Source organism: Pezoporus wallicus, unplaced genomic scaffold (assembly GCF_028554395.1).
Source record: "Pezoporus wallicus isolate ANWC-B61680 ecotype Strahan unplaced genomic scaffold, APGP_CSIRO_Pwel_v1 contig_3710, whole genome shotgun sequence".
Lineage (NCBI taxonomy): Eukaryota > Metazoa > Chordata > Aves > Psittaciformes > Psittacidae > Pezoporus > Pezoporus wallicus.
This window is the reverse complement of record NW_026640315.1, coordinates 1-18453: the sequence shown is the minus strand read 5'-3', so window position 1 is coordinate 18453 and position 18453 is coordinate 1. Positions and strand designations below refer to the sequence as shown.

General features: G+C 49.7%; 3 protein-coding genes across 3 annotated transcripts; 1 reads left to right on the top strand and 2 right to left on the bottom strand.

The window, feature by feature from the left end:
• Window positions 1-205: 205 nt before the first annotated feature.
• ARMC7 (armadillo repeat containing 7) lies at window positions 206-1841 on the top strand. The gene is made up of 3 exons (XM_057418514.1): window positions 206-301; window positions 374-517; window positions 1421-1841. Exons 1-3 carry the CDS (start codon window positions 235-237, stop codon window positions 1756-1758), a joined length of 549 nt encoding a protein of 182 aa, XP_057274497.1. The 5' UTR covers window positions 206-234; the 3' UTR covers window positions 1759-1841.
• A 1039-nt stretch (window positions 1842-2880) lies between these two features.
• NT5C (5', 3'-nucleotidase, cytosolic) lies at window positions 2881-7353 on the bottom strand. The gene is made up of 5 exons (XM_057418623.1): window positions 7160-7353; window positions 4397-4497; window positions 4231-4291; window positions 3358-3472; window positions 2881-3280 (listed from the first exon to the last, which is right to left on the bottom strand). The coding sequence occupies exons 1-5, from the start codon at window positions 7331-7333 to the stop codon at window positions 3138-3140; spliced, it is 594 nt and encodes a 197-aa protein (XP_057274606.1). The 5' UTR covers window positions 7334-7353; the 3' UTR covers window positions 2881-3137.
• Window positions 7354-8250: 897 nt separating this feature from the next.
• On the bottom strand, window positions 8251-15906 carry JPT1 (Jupiter microtubule associated homolog 1). Its single transcript, XM_057418524.1, has 4 exons — window positions 15741-15906; window positions 15086-15183; window positions 13182-13209; window positions 8251-9251 (listed from the first exon to the last, which is right to left on the bottom strand). Exons 1-4 carry the CDS (start codon window positions 15799-15801, stop codon window positions 9109-9111), a joined length of 330 nt encoding a protein of 109 aa, XP_057274507.1. The 5' UTR covers window positions 15802-15906; the 3' UTR covers window positions 8251-9108.
• Window positions 15907-18453: the final 2547 nt, after the last annotated feature.

Sequence of the window (18453 nt, the reverse complement as noted above, 5' to 3'; positions counted from 1 at the left end):
TCCTCTCCCCGCCCCCAAGATGGCGGCGGCCGCGCCGGGCCTGGCTCGGTGCTGAGGAGGCCCCTCCGCACCCGGCTCGGTGCTGAGGAGGCCCCTCCGCACCCGGCTCGGTGCTGAGGAGGCCCCTCCGCACCCGGCTCGGCTCCACGCCGCTGCCCGGCCCTGAGCACGGCCCTCCCGGCGCTCAGGGGAAGGCTCTCCCGGGCACCGTGAGCTGCCGGGACCCGGCGCGGGATGGAGCTGGGCCGGCTGGAGTACCTGCAGGCCCTGGTCACCGAGTTCCAGGCGACGGAGAGCGCAGGTACCGCGGCCGCGGCCGCCCCGCAGCCCCGTGCGGAGCCGCCCCGCGCTCAGCGCCGTTTCCGTGTTGCAGAGGCCAAGGAGCAGGTGCTGGCCAACCTGGCCAACTTCGCCTACGACCCTCGCAACTACGAGCACCTGCGGCGGCTCCAGGTCCTGGACCTGTTCCTCGACATGCTCGGCGAGAGCAGCGACACCCTTGTGGAGTTCGCCATGGGTGAGGGACGGGGCCAGCAGCATCCCCGAGAGGGGCAGGGCACAGCGGGGGTGATGCTGGGGACTGGGGCTCCTGTCCCTCCCGAGGGGCAGAGAGGAGCGTGAGGCGTGAACGGCCCCTCGGGTACTGCCGGGTTTGGTGGGGATGAGCGGAATGGGATGGAAGCATCGCCCCTTCATCCTCGTAGGGCTGCTGTGCGGCAGGATGGGTTCGTTAGCCCCGAACACCGGGTGAGTGAGTGTTTACTGAAACTGCTCTCAATTTTAGTGACATTTTAGTGAATTTCAGTGAAATTTTAGTGAATTTTAATGACATTTTAGTGAAATTGGTGACAACCAAATTCCAGCACTTACCTGAAATCTTGTAATAAGTCCTCTAAGCCACTGCCTTACACTGACTCAGTGTGGTCCAAACAGAAACTAAAGGGCCAGATCCTGATTGTGAGTGCTGCCATGAGCTGACATTAAATATATCTGATGTTTAAGGTTTGTGGCTGAGCTACACCGGGACATGGCTGCCTCTTAAAGAGTCACGTTCGAGCATTCTGCACCTCTTGCCTTGTGCTGTTGCCTCCATTCTGTTTTCCCGTAACACCTGCAGTGAACTCCAGGCTTTAGCCTCTGTTAGGGTTAAGTAATCCTGGAGTTCTGCGGCAGAGGTTATGCCCAGCAGTAACAGTGCCCTCTAATGACATAAAGGAGAAGGAACGTTCTGCTGGAAAACGCGTGGAAAACGTTGCCCAGGAGCCGTTAAGAGTTTTCCATCCAAACCTCACAGAGAATCTGGATTCTTATTCCTGTGTTAGAAACCAGGCTCATCAATGAACCTGCATCACAGCATGAAAAGCTGAAGGGGTGAAGCGCTTGTCTTGCACGTGTCAGATGCTTTCTCTTGGTGTTGCAGGGGGTCTGTGTAACCTGTGCCTGGATAAAACGAACAAAGACTACATCCTGGAGGCGAACGGGGTAGAGCCCATCATCAACTGCCTCTCCAGTGCCAACGAGGAGACCGTCATGTCGGCGGTCACGACGCTCATGTACCTGACAACACCGCAGTCGCGGCAGCAGACCACGGCGCTGCCCGTGGTGGAGTGCATGCTCCGCTTCTCCCTCTCGGCCAGCAGAAGGTTGAGCAACCTGGCCACCGTGTTCCTGCAGGATTACTGCACCCCTCTGCAGGTGGAGGAGGCCCGGAGCCTGAGCAAACACACTGCCGTGGGCATTCCTCTCCCCAAGGACTGATCCTGTGTAGGCAGGACAGTGCAGATCATAGCATCAGCCAGGCTGGAAGAGACCTTTCAGCTCAGCCAGTCTACCCATTCCCCAGCACTGCCCAGGCCACCACTAACCCATGGCCCTGAGGGCTTCGTCTGCATGTTTTTTTGAGGGTGATTCCACCACTTTCTTGGGGAAAAAAGAGGGAGACACTTTCTGCTCAGCAGAATTGTGTCAAGAACATTAAAGAGTGAAACTGGTCACAGTAGCACTGGATTTAGTTACTAAAGAGGATGGATAGTACTGCCCCGACAGGGCGGCCAAGCACACAGCTAAAACGGAAAGCAAATACTTATAATAGCACAGGTCATGGCCGTTGGAGAGCAGGGTGCCACGTGCAGCCCAGCACCCAGCCTGCACAAAGAACCCTTCCCAGCAATGAGGGGGGGGTTCTGCTTGGGTTACTGGGTGCCTTATATCCCAGTTCCTGCCTGGTGGGGCTGCAGCTCTCCAGTGTCAACTCAAAGGACTTCAAATGTCTCATAAACGTTGTTCCTCCTGCAGAAGAAAGGTGTTTCCCTGCCCTGGCAGTTTGTAATCTGTATGCCTGCCTTTGGTAGTAACTGTGCCATCTGTCATCGTGGCACAGACTGGTAAATCACTACACGGGACAGTGTGTATCCTGTAAATGGGGAAGTGAAAAGCTGATTTTCTTTCATTACCACTGGTGAGAAAGGAGAAGATTAAAAGGAGGGCCCATGGCAGCCTGGCTCATGAGAGCAGCTGTCTTGTAAAACCTTCTCCTAATAAAACATTAACTTCAACGCTGTGTAAACAGTGTGGTATAAGCTCATAAATACGTCTCTCCAGCACTTGCAGCCCAGCCTTCGCCCACTCTTACTCACGCACATGGGCCAGAAATGGAAGCCAGCTTCGTGTCCTTTCTTCATCAGCCAGCGCTGCAAAAGGTAACCCGAAAGCCAGGGTGGCTAAATCCATAACATCAGCAGGCTCTGGCTGTTGCAGTGTTCGCTGATGGGCATCCTTGCTGTGTCTGCTCAAGTTTCAGAGCTTCGTCTTTTTAGTTCCATTCCACCCCCAATGGGCCCAAACCAAACAGGACTGAGGTTAAGAACACACACACACAAATACAACCCACAGCTGCTTGTATTTTATCGTTTCACCAGCAGCAAACACCCCAAGCCCTACAGACATAACTGCAGAGCAATCTTCCAGACACGTGGAGCAGCAGCAGCAGCTCTGCAGCGTGTCTAACAAAGGCAGCTCTTGTTATAACTGCTCCCCGAGTGCCTCTGCCTGGATGAGGGCGCTCACTGCCTCCTGGGAATGGGATTCCCTGCCCATGGATGCGTTCCTGGCAGTGGGAAGAGCACCCCCTCTGTGCACTACTGCCTGCGCTTGCTTTCCAAGATGCCCTTCCAGTCATCCGCCCAGGACAGCAGGCGCCTGCGTGGGGCCTGCAGCTGGATGTGCCTGTTGTGGCAGCAGGTAAAGAGGATGTGCTCCCAGCTCGGGTTCGGCTCTGCGCCTGTGGGCAACGGAGGAGAGCTGGGCTCAGGCAGGGGTTTCCTTCCTGGCTAACAGCAATGGAAGTGCTTTCCTAACCTGTAATGGTGTCCTTGTCGTCAAACAGCAAGTCCGCAGACACGACGGTCTTATCTCGGGTTAGAATAATCCGCTCCACAAACTCGGGTCCCAGGTGTTTCTCTACCCACTTATACTGCAGAGGTAAGAAATGAGAGAAGACGCTGCTGTGCTTCAGCTCCAGTCACATCAGCCCCAGAAGAGCAACTTCTCCCCTGCAGACCGACATCTGTGTCCGTGAATCCTCACTGCAGAGACTGGCCATGGCCCAGGACACTGATTCAACCTGTTTTCTATCAGCAGCACTGGCCTTCCCATACCTAATCACTATCGAGTTTGCAAGCAGCACTGGCTGCTCACCAGAGCACGTGGGCTGTGCCCATCCAAGTCATTCCAGTGATTAAGGTCCCCCTCTCTGTTCTAATGCAGCGGCAAACAGGACCAATTCCAATGCTGAAGCCTCCTCTTAACTCAGCACTGGCCTCCTTCAGGACATGGGGTGTCTCAGGCTCTGCATTTAGACAGAATAAGGACTGAGGCTGGGTAGAGGATTCTCCAGTGTGGAATCCCCTGGGAATATCCCACCCCTAGGGGCCATTCTACAAGGGTTCCTCCGCTATCACCTGCCAGCACAGCTGGAGCAGCAGGCTCACATCATGCCAGCTCTGAGAGCACAGGGCGCACGTGCCCCACAGTAAGGACACTGGCACCATGTGGCACTCCGAGATTCCTGTGCTACCGTCCTGTGGCTGGGAAGCTGCCCCTCAGACAGAGAGATCCAGGGAAGCCTGGGAGCCTGAGCCAGCCACTGCCTTTGTAAATGAATTATTCTGACTTGGGCGATGCCTTGCAAAAGCAACAAAATAAACCCCACTAAACCAAGTTCTCTCCCACCTTTTCCAGGACGCAGTGCTCGTAATTCCGGAGAGGACTTGTGCAAATAAAGACTTCAGTGCTGAAAAGAAACAGCATTATTTATTATACAGTATACATTCCTTAGCAGGCAGGGGAAGGTGCATAAGATAATGGAAAAGGGCTACGGAGTGCAAAGCATCCTTACTCCTGCATGCGGATCATCTCCTGCAGAGCTTCCAGGGCTCCTGGAATGGGATCCAACCCCAGAAAGAAGCCAGGTGATTCATAGACACTGGCTACCTTAGCCTGCAAGAGACAGGAGGACAGTCAGCAAAGCCCACCCGTGCCTGCGTCCGAGCTCTGAGCATCACAGTTGTCCCCTTACCCCGGGTGTAACAGCCATCAAAGGGCAGTGATGCTGCACAACAAGAGGCCATTATAGCATTTCTCACCTTCCGGGTTCCGGCTCAGGCACACAAGAAGGAGAAGTTCCTCTCTGGTGGCTTGTCTGGAGTGAGGAGGCAGAGCTGGTCCTGACCTTGCACAGCACCACAGACCCAGCTCTGACCCACAGCTCGGCTGGCTGATGCCTGGTACAGGGGAGCTCACAGCTCACCCCTTCCCAGCAGGTCTCTACTGCCTCTTGTGAGGCATCAAAGGAACCAGTTCAAGGCTCCTCTGTCCCATCTGACTGGAATGTGCTGGTGGCTCGGGAATCTGGGAGGGCTGAGTGGGCAGCAGCCACATCCCAGCAGTGTGAAAAGGGCTGAATCCAGACCTAAGCTTCATTCTCAAACAGAGAACCCTAAAACATGTGAATCTCGCCTTCCCTGGGGTCACGGTGAGCTCCAGCAGTGTCAAGGCAGCATTTTCCATTAGCTTCAAGTCAGACATTCCCCCAGTTTGGAAATCTTAGTTCTCTGTGAGTATTCAACCTGGCAGCTTCGCTTAGGAACTGTACCAGACTGCTTTATAGTCCAGCTGATGGGCTCCTTGCTCTATTTCACCAGTGGAGCGTAGACATAAAGCCCATTTCAATTAAGCAGCAATGAGAAGTCAGCATTAAACAAGTCTCCTGGACCAGGGTGCTCCCTCAGCTATCATAATTTACCACTACTCATAACTCAACAGGCAGACATGTGAAAGCGCTGCCTGATTCCTCATGCAGAGCAGAAGAGCGAAGGTGAAGACGTGGGGATCAGACCTGCTCCGATCCCTGCTTCCAGGCAGGGCCTCATTGATTTCAGCAACAATTCCCTGGAGCTCTTCCCGAGGAGACTCAATTACAGGACCAGGGCTTGTATCTGAAAGCTCTTTTACACACCGCAAGGCACCAGAAACGGGCCAGTTTCCAGTGTGTCACCAGCAAGTCTGGCTTTGCTGGAGAACAAAACTGGAACTGATGAATTTTAGAACCAAAAAACTGTTTTACCCACCCAAAAATGCGACAACTCTTTCTCATGCCATCGTTGCTGAAGGTTTCCTCCTAACAGAGCGATGCTCTGCAGGGATGCTCCTGCACCAGCCTGGCAGAACTGAGGTCTCTATTTACAGCTACAGGATTCACATAAAGGAGCTTTAAAACTGTATAGTTGTGCCAAATGCACCTAAACCAGCCCAGAGATGCGGAGGTGACTGAAGGAGCCGGACACCACCACATACACCTCATTTCCTTAGGAAGGCAGGTAAGAGCTTTGTGCCACTGCTGATCTGCATGGGATTCAAACCAGCTACGTGGTTATTGCATTGACACACCTAAAGGTCTGGGAAGGAACAGGATGAGCATGAACCAAATTAGGGAATGGGAATGCCAGAAATAGAACAGGATGTGCCTTTCAGGACAGATCAGATTGTAGCCCTTCCAGACAAGAGCAAATAAAAAGCCACGATCCCTTAAATTACCTGCCTCTTTTTTGGGTCCCTGCAATGGGATTCACTTAAGGAATCCTTACGTAAGCAATAAATCACGTTTGGTTCTATAAAGGATAAACAATTCATGCCCATTCCCCATCTATACAAATTCCAGGTTCAGGAAGTTTTGAGCATCAATAGTCATCCATTAGAGCTCGGTCACTTTGGAGCCAGCACTCCTGTGGGTGCAGGGGCCTGAACCTTGCCATGGAACGGGAAGGAATTGATTGTGAGTTGTCATTTTTCAGCAGTAAAAAAACCTCTAGAGGCCCAGGACAGCATCTTAAAATGAGCAATGAAAGCACAGCCTGGATCTGCAGCCTGGATCCGCATCCGTTCCATCTTCTTACGGTCCCCGAGTGTCCTGAGGTACCCAGAAGGAAGCCTGAAGTCTGCATTCACACTACCTTTAACTTTGCCTTGCAAATGTCTCTGATGTTCACTCACTCATTAGCAAACACTCAAAACAGAAACCACTTGCAGGGATGGAGGCGTACCAGAGCATTTTACATGGCTCTCCATGGTTTAAATACCACACACTTTGCTTGTCAGAGGGCATGATCTAGGTGTGGGGTTTCATTAGCTATGCAAACACATAGAGAGTATTCCTGTTTCTCATCCTGCTAGAGGTGCATTAGTACTTACAGAGCGCTCAGCTTTCAGTTATTACTCACCTTATTATTATCTTAATAATGTTAATATTACTTTTTAATAATACTAATATTATTAAGTTATTACTGCATACCACCGAGGGGTTCACGAGTAGGTACAGAACAAGCCGATGCCTCAGCAAACAGCTTCGTGCAGTTACTTCGAAGAGAGAATCGGGCTTTGCCAACCGATTCCCGCACGCACATCCCTGTGAAGGGCAGGAAATCCTCCTGGAAGAACTCGCTAATTATTTCCATGCAAATGAAGGCAGAAACAACCCTTTGTAGCACTGTGACAGCCCCCCCCCCCCCTCTACTTTGCATACCCACAGTGGGTAGGAAGAGATTCCCTCTGCTCTCAGCAGGATACAAGGGAAGAGGCGCTGCTTCCCCCGCCCGCCACTCACCGCCAGGTCCGGGCGCAGGCCGCGGTACTGCTCCCGCACCGAGAAGCCGCTCCTCGCCGCCAGCTCCACTCGTGGCTCCGCGGGGAAGCGGGCGCTGAAGCCCCGCAGCACCGCGCCCTCGAAGTCGGCCACGACGCCGTCCATGTCCACCAGCACCCGCAGCGCGCCGGCCATGGCGCCCCGTGGTACCCAGCGAGAGCCGTGCGGGGCGGCGCGGCCCGAATATGCATGAGCAATGGGGCGGGGAAGGCGCGCATTAAGGGAGCCCCTGGCCCCGCACCGGTGTCTGGGGTTGCTCGCTGAGGGTGCAAAGCAGAGCGAGAGCCGCTCCGGGCTTCTCGGCCCCCATTGCCAGGCTCCAACCGAGACAAAGAGGGCAGCGGATGGAGGAGCAGCCCCGCTCGGCTGAAGGCTCAGCAACTGTTCAAAGGAGCGTTAACGCGTTCTGCGGGTTGTGGGGCTCGCAGAGGAAATGGGGTTTGGTTGTTTTCCTCCTCCCAGGGCAGAAAACAAGGGGGCACGATTTACATTGGGAGCCACACCGCGTTTAAGCAGCCCCGAGGCACAGCACCCCCAGCTGCAGCAGGGGAGGAGCAGGTTAGAGCAAATCCGGTTTTATAGGTTAAGCACCCATGGCTGGGCCTTCCCAGGAAGTGAACTGGAAAGCCAGGGTATTTTTAAGCACTGGTTCTTCACGGGGAAGGGTGGAAATGGAGCACGCACACCAGCTCTGTGCAGATCCACTGCTTTGGCTTATTGTGCAGCAGATCCTCTTCCAGGACAACAGAGACCTCCATGGCTTGGTCTCCCCTCCCCTGTTAGGGTCTAATTTTCATGGTGAGAATAAACTTCCCTCTATTTTCTTGATAGAGGCAAGCATTTGGATAAAGCAGGTTACAGAGAACACGCCATACCCCACACTTCTCTGACCTAGAAGATAGAGGCAAGTCAGACACAGTCTTTAGAGGAAGATGGCAACTCCAAAGGAGGTACACAAACACTCCTCCTCCGCTGCATCCCACCTCTGTCAGAGGCTGAGCCAAGGCCGACTGAGACCAGAGTTGAAATAAAACCCACACAGGAAACACTGCTTCAAAACTTCTATATTATTTACTCGTAAGCAACAGTCCAGCTTTGTGAGATAACAACACACACTTGAAAGGATGAGTTTTTTTTCCACCTCATGGTCAAGCACCAGCATGATCATGCACAGCATTGAGTCAGTTGTAAAAAAAAAAAAGGCCCTGTCATTTGTATTGATTTCACTGATCCACTCCACTTCACTGAATCAAGTCTGAATTCCCCTCCTAGCATCAGGCCAGGCGGCTCTGCTCGTCAGCCCTATTTGGCACATACCCTGCTTCATAGTAGTCCAGTATCAAGTGTTTGATTCTATAGTATATTTTAAAGGCAGCACGGTGTACACTAACCACTTCAGGGTTCATATGGCACAGCAGGGCTCAAGGCATTTAACCCCATGCAGTCAATGAAGCCCTTTAGGGTCCCCAAATCCTGCATGTGGAGGAAGGGACTGCTCTTGCTGATTGGTTGCTGGCCTCTTTAACCAGGATTCTAGACCCTTGTAAAGCTAAAGGGGTTCTAAAAAAACCTCGGTACAAAAACCCTCTAAGCACACTTGGAACCAATCTACTCTCCTTTGAGTTACAATGACAATACTTCATAAAGCTTTCCCTCAAGTCTATCACTAGAAAACACTCATGTCACTTCCAGTAGATCTGGGGAGGGGAAAACACAGGACAGAAGTGGGGAAAAAATAAAACCAACCCTTGATCTCAACAAAAGATGGGAGTACATAAAGTGCTTCTTTTTAATGAAAGGAATTGGAGATGTACAGTCAGGCTCAAGTTGTGCAGTTCACAAGCATGGAGGGGGTGGGGGGTGGAGAAAGAAACAAGACACGAGTTCAAAACAGTCAGGAAGGGAAAGGTTTAACCGAGGACTAGGCTGGACTTGCCACCGGGTGGATTTCTCCTGGATGGTGCTGGTGCTACTGGGCTAGGAACAGGTGCAGCAGGCAGGGATTTCTCTTCACTCTGACCTGGGGCAGCTTCTACATCAGCCTCAGTGATTTCTAGAAGAAAAGAAGCTTTTAAAGTGTCTGATGTGGATGATGAAACCATGGTTCGTGACTTAGACAGAAGATCAACTCCTCTAAGTCCGCTTCAGGCTGACACACAGAGCGCTGCTGGAACCTGCTGGCAGGACAGGCTGCAGCCCTCTGAAGTGTTTCAGATGTACTCTGATGCCTTAAGGTTCGGCTTCAGGCATTCAAGAGCCACATTCAGACGGCTGCTATTAAGGAACCCATCAATTTTTCATATATATATATTTTAAAGACAAGCAGCTTAAGTCTTGTCCATGTTATTAGTGTATGACTGTGCCAATTGTAACCCAAATCCGAGCAGGTGCTGGAAACCAAGTCACGGAGGCACCAGGACTTGGAAGCAAGAGCTCAAACTACATTCCCAATATCATGAACTAGAGGGAAGAGCATCTGCCACACACTTCTGAGGTGTCACAGAGACAGACCAGGGAACAGCCATGCATGGGGAGGCTCCAGTTGTACACCCCCTGGGAAGCACACAATAGCTTTAATCTATCTAAATGCTTCTGAACGACCACAGGTGAAGACAGGACACAGGACGAATCTTCATAGGAAGCACTTTAGATACTGTAGCAAGTAACTAATGGATCTGCTCCACTGACAATTCATTAAGGAGCACATCAAACACATCACCAGCTCATGTTTTCATAAATGAACACAATCAGGTATGAGCCAAAGGCCCAAATCAGCACCAAGCAGCCCCTGATACTCGGGGGGAATGAAGGGAATGCAGTTTCACCATCAGCTCTGTCAAGATGAATTTAAGAGACCCCTTTTAGTTTCAACGTATCACTAGTTCTTGGTTTGGAGGATTCACCTTCACGATTCAGTAAATCTTGATCCTATTCCCTCTCCCTTTTTCAACTGAAGCCATTTTAGTCTCCTCTTACAAAAGCAGCTGCTGCATCCCTTTACATTTCCCCTTACATTCCTCTGCCCCTTTTTTACCTCCGCTCTTTACACGTCCAGAACTGCACACATGATTCAAGACGTGGGTATATCATTGTTTACAGAGGCAAAACGACAGCTTGTTCCCCATCCTCTCCTTGAGAGCATTTCAGAGTGTCACAGAAGTTCAGGAACAGGACTCAAGGCAGATCCTGGGAGTTAACTGCTGCAGAGCTGAACCCAAGGCTGGCATCATTTAGGTGTTGGGCTCTCCCCCCACCATGCATTACTTTATACTTACTTACACAAAAACTATCCTGCCACCTTTTAAACTACCTGCCTTATTGAGTTGAGTTCTCCTGACAGTGAGATTTTCTCACCGTCAGCACAATTTGGCTACTTGAAAGAACTCATGTCACCAACACGATTGGAGACTTCACAGTTCATTACCTTTTCCAGGTCACAGAAGAAGGCACTGAATAAAACCAGCCCCAGCATCACTTCCCATGGCTCATTTTTCCAACATGAAAAGGAATCACTAAGCCCTACCCTTTGCTCCCTAAGCTTTAGCTGCCTTCCTATCTAAAGGAGCCGTTTTCCTCCAATCCTAAGGCATCTCTGATGCAGAATTTTACCAGCAGCACTGACCCCCCTGTATCCATGCTTCTAATAATCTCAAAGAGCTCCTGCAGCTTAGTATAGTCTCCATGAATCAGAAACAATCTCCAAGACAGATTCTCTGCTGTATTCATTAACCCACATCTGAACACCACAGTTACTATGAAGCTTGAAGCTCTGCAGCTCATGTGTACCACTGCCTGCTTGCTCAGCAAGCTGAGAACAGCTCAGGCTATCCCCCACTGCTCACTTAAAGCTGAATGCTCCATTGTCTGCACCTTCAGCAGACAGTCCAAGTACTGTGCAGCACTCCCAATGATGATCTGTCCACCAAATGCCAGACTCCACCTTCCTGTGTATCATCATGTAGAGTCAGTCATTGGTGACAGTCAATCGAGGGCTGACTGGTTCTCCTTAGCTAGTCACGTTCATTAGGCACACAGTGCTAACTGAATCACAAAAGAAACCAGAACTACTGTCACAGGAGGCTTTGGGGGAAGTTTCTACAGCATTTAGAGGCTCACTTGGCCAGCTGAGGTACACATTAGTGCTTCCCACATAATGGAGGTGTAGATAAGTTCAACCTAATAAATAGAGTAGTAAATGCAACAGGATCAGATCAAATGTTGAAGTTCTTCCCTTATCAGAAAAGGTATGAGCTCTCAAACAGCTTCCTCCTGAGTATACTGCAAACCATTGGAAACTGATGCACAGAAAGGAACAAGCAGCAAGAACACTGATGCAAAAAGGAACAGGTTTTCTTCCCCTAGACAGGCATGATTAATAAAGATGCACACACCTGACACCTACTTGGGGTTTTACAATCAGTCACACACAGAAAATCATTTCCAAATTCAACAGAATAACCACTTTGTTTTAATGATGGGAACCCATTAAGAATCTGGTTATGCACTGAACTGTCTTGCCTTGGAGGTGTATTCATTCAGCCCAGAGACAAGTGCCACAGGTGGGATGTTCACCAGCTCATGCTTGCCATCTCACACAGCAGGAACATCAAGTGCAGTGACACAGCCAGCTCAGCAAGATGCTGCGCTCCATTAAGCTCTTGATACCTGAAGCTATCAACGGTAGAAATTAACTTCACAATCCACCAAGGTTCTCAGGTATCTGCCAGTCACCGTTTCCACTTTCTACTCCTTCCTAAGCACCATCTGTGGAAGTTTAACATTCAAACCTCTGCCTGTCATTTGCATTTCATCTTACATATCTACAGAAATGCAATTTGAGCCATGGCTACAACAGCAAACACCCCAGTCACTGGCCAGTAACGCAGCCCTGCATCTGCTTCCTCCCTTCCCTTCTCTACTTGCCTTACCACTGCTCGTGGGCTCTCATCCGACCCCATGTGAGCTCATTAAATACCAGGAGAAGCAGCAGAGCCCTCAGATCAGTTTACTTCTATTAGCAAACCACATCCTCCTACTTGAAACAGAAACTCCAGCTGCCTACAGTGCTAATTAAGATAGGACAGACATGGGAAAGAAACACTAAAGAAGCCTGTACAGTTTGATTAGAAGCAGCAAGACTAATTTTGGGCACAGATACCACTTAGAGGTAGGTAAAACATTCAGAGAATACTCTTCCCCCTCCCAGCAGAAGTCTTTTCAGGACAGGGAGCTGCTAATGGTTTTAGTGATCTCCCACAACTCCTAGGTGTTGAAAGTAGCACTTGGAAAGCAACAGTCAACATGCGCATTCCTCTGGTCAGGAAGTAAGCTATTCTTAAGGTCAGACTTACAAAAAGAGAGATTTCCAGCCTCAGAGCTAGAGAAAACACTTCAAGGTTACCAGCATGCTGCAAGGGGAAATGGCCGTTTACACCACGTTTGCAGTATGCATATGAACTTCCCTGACAGAAATCAGCATTTAAAAAGCACAGCAGCTTAAAAGCCAGTAAGTGCAGACACTTCCAGATGCAGGTGCTGGGTTTGATTATTTCTGTGAATGTAGTGTTTGCTGCAGGAGACAACAGGAAACTGCACTGTTAAACTAAAACTGGTTGACTGTACTATTGAATTATAAACTACTAGAAGAGCAGTGGAGTCTCAATCACTGAGCTCTCTGCATGATGGTACCCACCTCGCCTTCTAGTGCCTGTACAAATCTGGGCACCAACTGCTGCTGGCAAAAGAAATGCACAGGACTGTTCTCACTGTTAACCTGATGGCTACCAGGCACTCCAGCATTTCATCCCACAGCCACACCGCCACTAAAGCAGCCAGCTGACTTTACCGATCTGATGGATTCCAGGAACAATCCTGAGCTGTCTCTCCTGACACATGACCATTTATATATCCTATGTCCTCTTCTGTTTCAGAAGTCCCCAACTGCAAAAGGCTTTTACTAGAGGAGTCTGAAGGAGTTACTCACCAGAAGTTTCACCACCACCAATTTCTCCCTAGAAGAGAGAGAAACATATTAAATCTCACACTTCACAATGTGTTTTCCCCTTCCATCAAAGAAGGTAACTCAGTACCCCACATTATGACCATGGTGGTTGGGCAACACCTTCCAAGTGACAGACTCAGTGAAGCACTTGCAGACCAACAATAGGCTCTTAGGGACAGATACCAGAGTGGTGGGTTCTGCATACATATTTCTGCAGATATTATGGGTTTGTAAGCCCCAATTCTTACAGAATGACTAATGTAACTTCATCAGCTGTTTATTTATCTGGTATACTTCTTAATGTTTAAGCAGAAAGATACTACTGATTGCCTCTAACATGTGGCATTGTACTTGGTCTCACACTGTGAAGGACATGGGTGGGCAAGGACACACTTATTACAGACATCACCCTCCATGAGGCAGCAGACAGTAACCAAGGCACTGTAACTGCTAAGCAGTAGTGACAAGGAATTAATAAGGTAAGCAATTCACAGCAGTTCAGTGTCCCCTCCCTTCTACTAAGCAACTCTTTCCAACACCAAATACTTATCTGTTAGCAAGGCCAAGAGCATTTCTTCCATCCCTTTGTGAAATACAGATCAGTTCTTTGCAAGGTTACTGATAAGGTTCCCTTCACTACAGCTAAACCCATTCCTTTCATGCTGCATCTCTTCACAGGCTGCAACTTGCCACAAAGATACAGAAAAGTCTTCCAGCAGCAGCCAAGGCTCCCCAATAGCAGGAGGTTTCAGCAACTTCCATAGATTTAACATTGTTTATTACACAGTAGAACTGCAGTCATCAGGATATAAAATACGCAGAGACTCATAGAAAAATACCAAGTTAAATCTCAGATGGGGCTACAAAGCACTAGCTCCAGCTTCTGCCGTTCGCAGCTGTAACTACTGTACAAAGTTAAAGTATCCCACACTGGAACTGTCTGCAAAGCTGAGAACCACAGTCCTGAATACAATTAAATAGAAAATACACTCAACAGTTTGTGTTTTCAGTGGTTAGCAGCTATAAATTTAATCTTACTTATATTTGCTAACTGGAACAATCTATTTCCTGCAAGAACCGTTTTGTGGCTCAAAGTGCTTATTGTTACAAGAAGCTACAAGAAATGGGTTGTGATTGATGGCAGTTATCAAACCGAAACTTGCTCTTTAGCATCCATGAGCGTAAAGGTTCTGCTGCAACAGCTGAGATCCACAATTTACCTGCCCAGCTCTTTTCAGAAAACCTAAAGCTGGAGAGCTGTAAAGAACAAGGTTTCTTCTTTTCCCACCTCTAGAATTTGTTCAGGCAAGTGCAGCCCATCCTGGTTCCTGTTTTCCTAAGTTTGGAGGAATTGCTGCACTTCAGCCTGGTTTTGTTTTTCCCATTAAATATAATCATACCTCAAGTGAATCCCATGTTAACACTAAAATCATGCTCCATATTGCCACCAAGTACAGTTTATCTTAGCCAAGAACACACCTGATGACAGTAACAGAAATAAAACAAGCATTCATGCTACTGAGCTAAGTGCTTGCTGGGAGGTGAAAGCAAGTCCTTTGTCAGATCCAGCCTGTTGTAGGTAACTACTGTTTGTAAAGTCTATTAAAAACACCATTACACATGTCTGAAGCTGATTTCACCCCACTTCATTACTGGCTCATCAACGAGAGCTGAGAGCTGTAGGAAGTGGTCCTGTTAGAAAAATCCAGCCCTTCATCAGCTTATGCTGTAAGACTATCACGTGGAAAAGTGAACCTTCAGGAACAGAACAGATCTGAGGCTTCACATCCTACAATGTTTCCAACTGTGTGAACACAGTGATAAAGCCATCCCACACAGAGCATGAATTGTCCCATTATCAGGCCCCTCATAGTTAACGTACTGACCTTGGGATCTACAGAGTCTCCACAGTTTGCATCAGTCGAGTTTCTTCTTTGTGGCCCAGCTGATTCACAGTTTTCTCCCCTTTCACCTGGCTTAGTCCCTACAAGCAGAGATTGATGCTAATCAGCCTGCAAGATAAACTTCCTGGGAAAGTACATCACTGGGGGTTGGTTTACCCTTCCTGGACCTTTCAATAGTAACTCACAGTCTTACAATAGCATTACGCAGTTAAGGGTATTCTTTAAACAGATGGAAACTGGGGTCCCAGAGCCGCCCACACTGGCAGTGCTCTGCAGAGATGGAAGCTTAATCCCACAAAGTTACACTTCCTCTGAATATCCAAGACCAACCAGTGCCACTAAGACACAAGTTCACCTTATTGTGACTTGGAGAAATTGCATCCCAAATACAATTCCCTGCTTGCAACACCTATGCCCATGACTTGCATAAAAGAATTCCCAGCCAAGCAAAACTCTGGAAGCAATTCAAAATGAGAAATAAAGAGTCTCATGCAAGCAGACATCATTTATAGCCCTCAGCTCCCATGTGGGAAGCGAACTCTGGTTTCTACACTAAGCCACCAACAGCTTCAGGCCCATTCAGAAACTGGAATTAGCACATGTCAGCAGCTCTGGGAACAAAGCCCTACGTTCGTACCCGATGATTTAGCCCAGGAAGGTGGATTTTCTTCAGGAGTTCCAAAGATGTGGGATTCCATTTTGTTCCTTCTCACAGGTTGCTCTTTTGGTTCATCAAAACCCAGGGAAAAGTTGGACCCACCTCCAGGAGGACGCAGCACTCTAGGGAGAGAAAGAGGCAGCTTTACAACCCTGCAGGGACCATTACTGAGTGCAGTCCAACATGTAAAACAAGACTCATAAGCCAAGAGATCATAGTTGGCTCTTGTACCAGGCAGTCAGACTGTCCAGACAGTACTGTATCCAGACAGAAACCGTGCGAGATGACTGTATTAAGCACTGCCTTTTAACAAATGACACAGGGTGTCGTGTCTTCAGTGCAGGATTTCAGCTCTAAAGGCAAGCTGCCTGCCAGCACTCAAGCCAGACACTGTAACTCCACTACTTGTCTCGTCAGCAACACTTCGAGCCCTGAGAACTCCAACATTAATCTTCTAACTGGCAGCACAGCAAAGACAGGAGCCAAAGTACTGGTTGTATCACTGATGACTGGGGGCTGCAGCCTTTATCCACATTTGTTCCATTGGAAAAACCCTTAAGTCTGCAGCACGCTGCTGGACTAGACTTAAAAGGGGCTATTAAACAATCTTATGCTAAACTATTATTAAGAGACACACATATATGAAGCTCCAGGTATATAACCTAAATCTAGCAATCCTGCTATTAGACAGACACAAAAGAAGCCTGCCTGGTACTTTGTGAGCTATATTGTGGTCTGCTTTTCAACGTGCAGACATCAACCCAAATAACAGGAGCAGTAAAACACATCTTTAAATGTAAATTCCTTCAGATCTTATTTTCTTAAGCATGAGATGTTGTGTTAGCTGGAGAAGCCAGACAATAGCTAGGAGCATAAAAACACATAAGGAAAATTGCCACAAGCCTCGGACAGATGTGAGTACATCAACAGAACTGGGCTTTAAGACACCCAGTGCTCTGAGATGAAGCCCAGAACACACTTGGGATGGCGTACATAAAATCAAGCTAGAACTTTGCAGCAGAGAACAGTGCAGAGTTTGTCAATGCACCCAACCCAGGAACTGTACACAAAGAACATGTCTGATTTCACCATGTCATCACCATCAGTCAAAGGGTTTAGCTCTTTTGAGACTTAGTGCCTATTGCATCCCAGATGCAACGCAACACTTCTCCAGCCTATAGAGATCACAAAGCTCAATTGACACAGGTGTGTGGTGTGGGTATTTAGTGTTACTTAACCAGCATGCTACTGTTCCTAACAAAATTCTTCTCCAAAGGTCCAGTAATGCTCAGCTGTTAATGGGAAGATCCCAGGAGATTGTGGAGCATGTATTGAGAATCCAGAATGGGTTTTTATGCCTTGCTTTGTCTTCCTTCTGACTCCAGAGATACAATGCGATGGTCTTGAAGCTTATCTTTTTTCTCCCCAAAGAAAAAGTCCCCATGTAGGTTTATTTTCTCAGTGACATCTGTTGTAGTAATTCAAAGAACAGACTATTCAAAGGGATTGTTTCCACATCTCAGATCACCTTTATTTTACCAGAGCAGTGAAACCTGTACTCTCTTAACAGCACAAGTTTCCACTGACAGCCTTAATGAAATTAACAGAAGAGGCAATTGAAGGAAGAAAGCCATCACTCAAGCTGTTAAAAAGGAATAATCCCTCTTGCCAACCTCAGCGAAAGGCTCACAGGTTTTATTAGGAGCCGCTCACAGCCTCGAGACATTGCAACACGTTTGGTCAAAGCCACATCTAACACTTCAAGCAATGAGCCGCTCTTAAAATTGCACCTGATACCCAGTGATGTTTACTGCAGATTCACCGCAGCTCCATCCAGGAAGCACACTCTTATACAGGGTTTGCTTTGTCTCACAACGCACCCCAAAAAGCCAGAAGCAAACAGGAAGCAGCTGCTTTATCAGGCCAAAAACCTCATAGAAACACACGACACGGTCCTCCCCACGCCAGCTGCTCCTGCTGCAGGAACGCGGGTGCCTCACAGTGCCGAGCATCTCTTCCAGACCTACCTGTCAAGTTTTCTTTGTCTTCAGACAGGCTACAGCTCCCCGACCCCCCCCTTTCCCGCAGCTCCCCAGCCCCCGTTTGCCACTGCAGGGCCGGGGAAGAGGCACCCGCCCCCCCCAGCCCCGAGCACGGTCCCTGCCCGCCAACGGTCAAGCAACGGAGCGGCCACCTCCGGCCGCTGGGAGCGGCCCCGGCCGGCCCCCGCCGAAGCGGGCAGGTGGGGAGGCCGGGGGAAGCAGACAATGGAGCCCGCTCGGCCCCACCCAGAAGGCGGCTGCTCCGCCAGGCCGAGGGCTAAGAACGGCGCTGGCAGCCGCACGGAGGGGAGAGCGGCGGGCAGAGGAAGGCAGCGGAGGGCAGCCGGGTGCCGAGCCCCCCCCCATCCCAACCCCCGCGGTGCGGAGCGCGGCCGCGCAGGGAGTCGCCTCCCTTCTTTGTTCGGGAGAGGCAGGGGCGCACGCCCGAGCACCCGGGGTGGGTCTCGCCAGCTCCCTCCCCGCAGCTCCCACACCCACCTCTCCCGGGCAGCTGCGGCAGGGCACAGCTCCGGTCCCGGCCTGGCCTCCCCCCCGCCACCGGCAGCGCAGCTGACGAGCCGAGCCGAGCCTACCGGCAGCCCAACGCACCCGGGTGGGTGCGGCCGCCGCCTCCCACCCGGGAAACGGCG

Bases quoted from the DNA above. Each gene is read 5' to 3' on its own strand.
- ARMC7 (XM_057418514.1), top strand. From the start codon at position 235: ATGGAGCTGGGCCGGCTGGAGTACCTGCAGGCCCTGGTCACCGAGTTC. The intron at 302-373 runs GTACCGCGGCCG...TCCGTGTTGCAG, and splicing joins CCAGGCGACGGAGAGCGCAG to AGGCCAAGGAGCAGGTGCTG. The intron at 518-1,420 runs GTGAGGGACGGG...TTGGTGTTGCAG, and splicing joins CCTTGTGGAGTTCGCCATGG to GGGGTCTGTGTAACCTGTGC.
- NT5C (XM_057418623.1), bottom strand. From the start codon at position 7,333: ATGGCCGGCGCGCTGCGGGTGCTGGTGGACATGGACGGCGTCGTGGCC. The intron at 3,473-4,230 runs GTGGGAGAGAAC...TTACCTCTGCAG, and splicing joins AGCACTGCGTCCTGGAAAAG to TATAAGTGGGTAGAGAAACA. The intron at 3,281-3,357 runs GTTAGGAAAGCA...CGTTGCCCACAG, and splicing joins CGACAAGGACACCATTACAG to GCGCAGAGCCGAACCCGAGC.
- JPT1 (XM_057418524.1), bottom strand. From the start codon at position 15,801: ATGGAATCCCACATCTTTGGAACTCCTGAAGAAAATCCACCTTCCTGG. The intron at 15,184-15,740 runs GTACGAACGTAG...CTCTGCTTGTAG, and splicing joins TTCCTGGGCTAAATCATCGG to GGACTAAGCCAGGTGAAAGG. The intron at 13,210-15,085 runs GTCAGTACGTTA...TCTCTCTTCTAG, and splicing joins GAGACTCTGTAGATCCCAAG to GGAGAAATTGGTGGTGGTGA.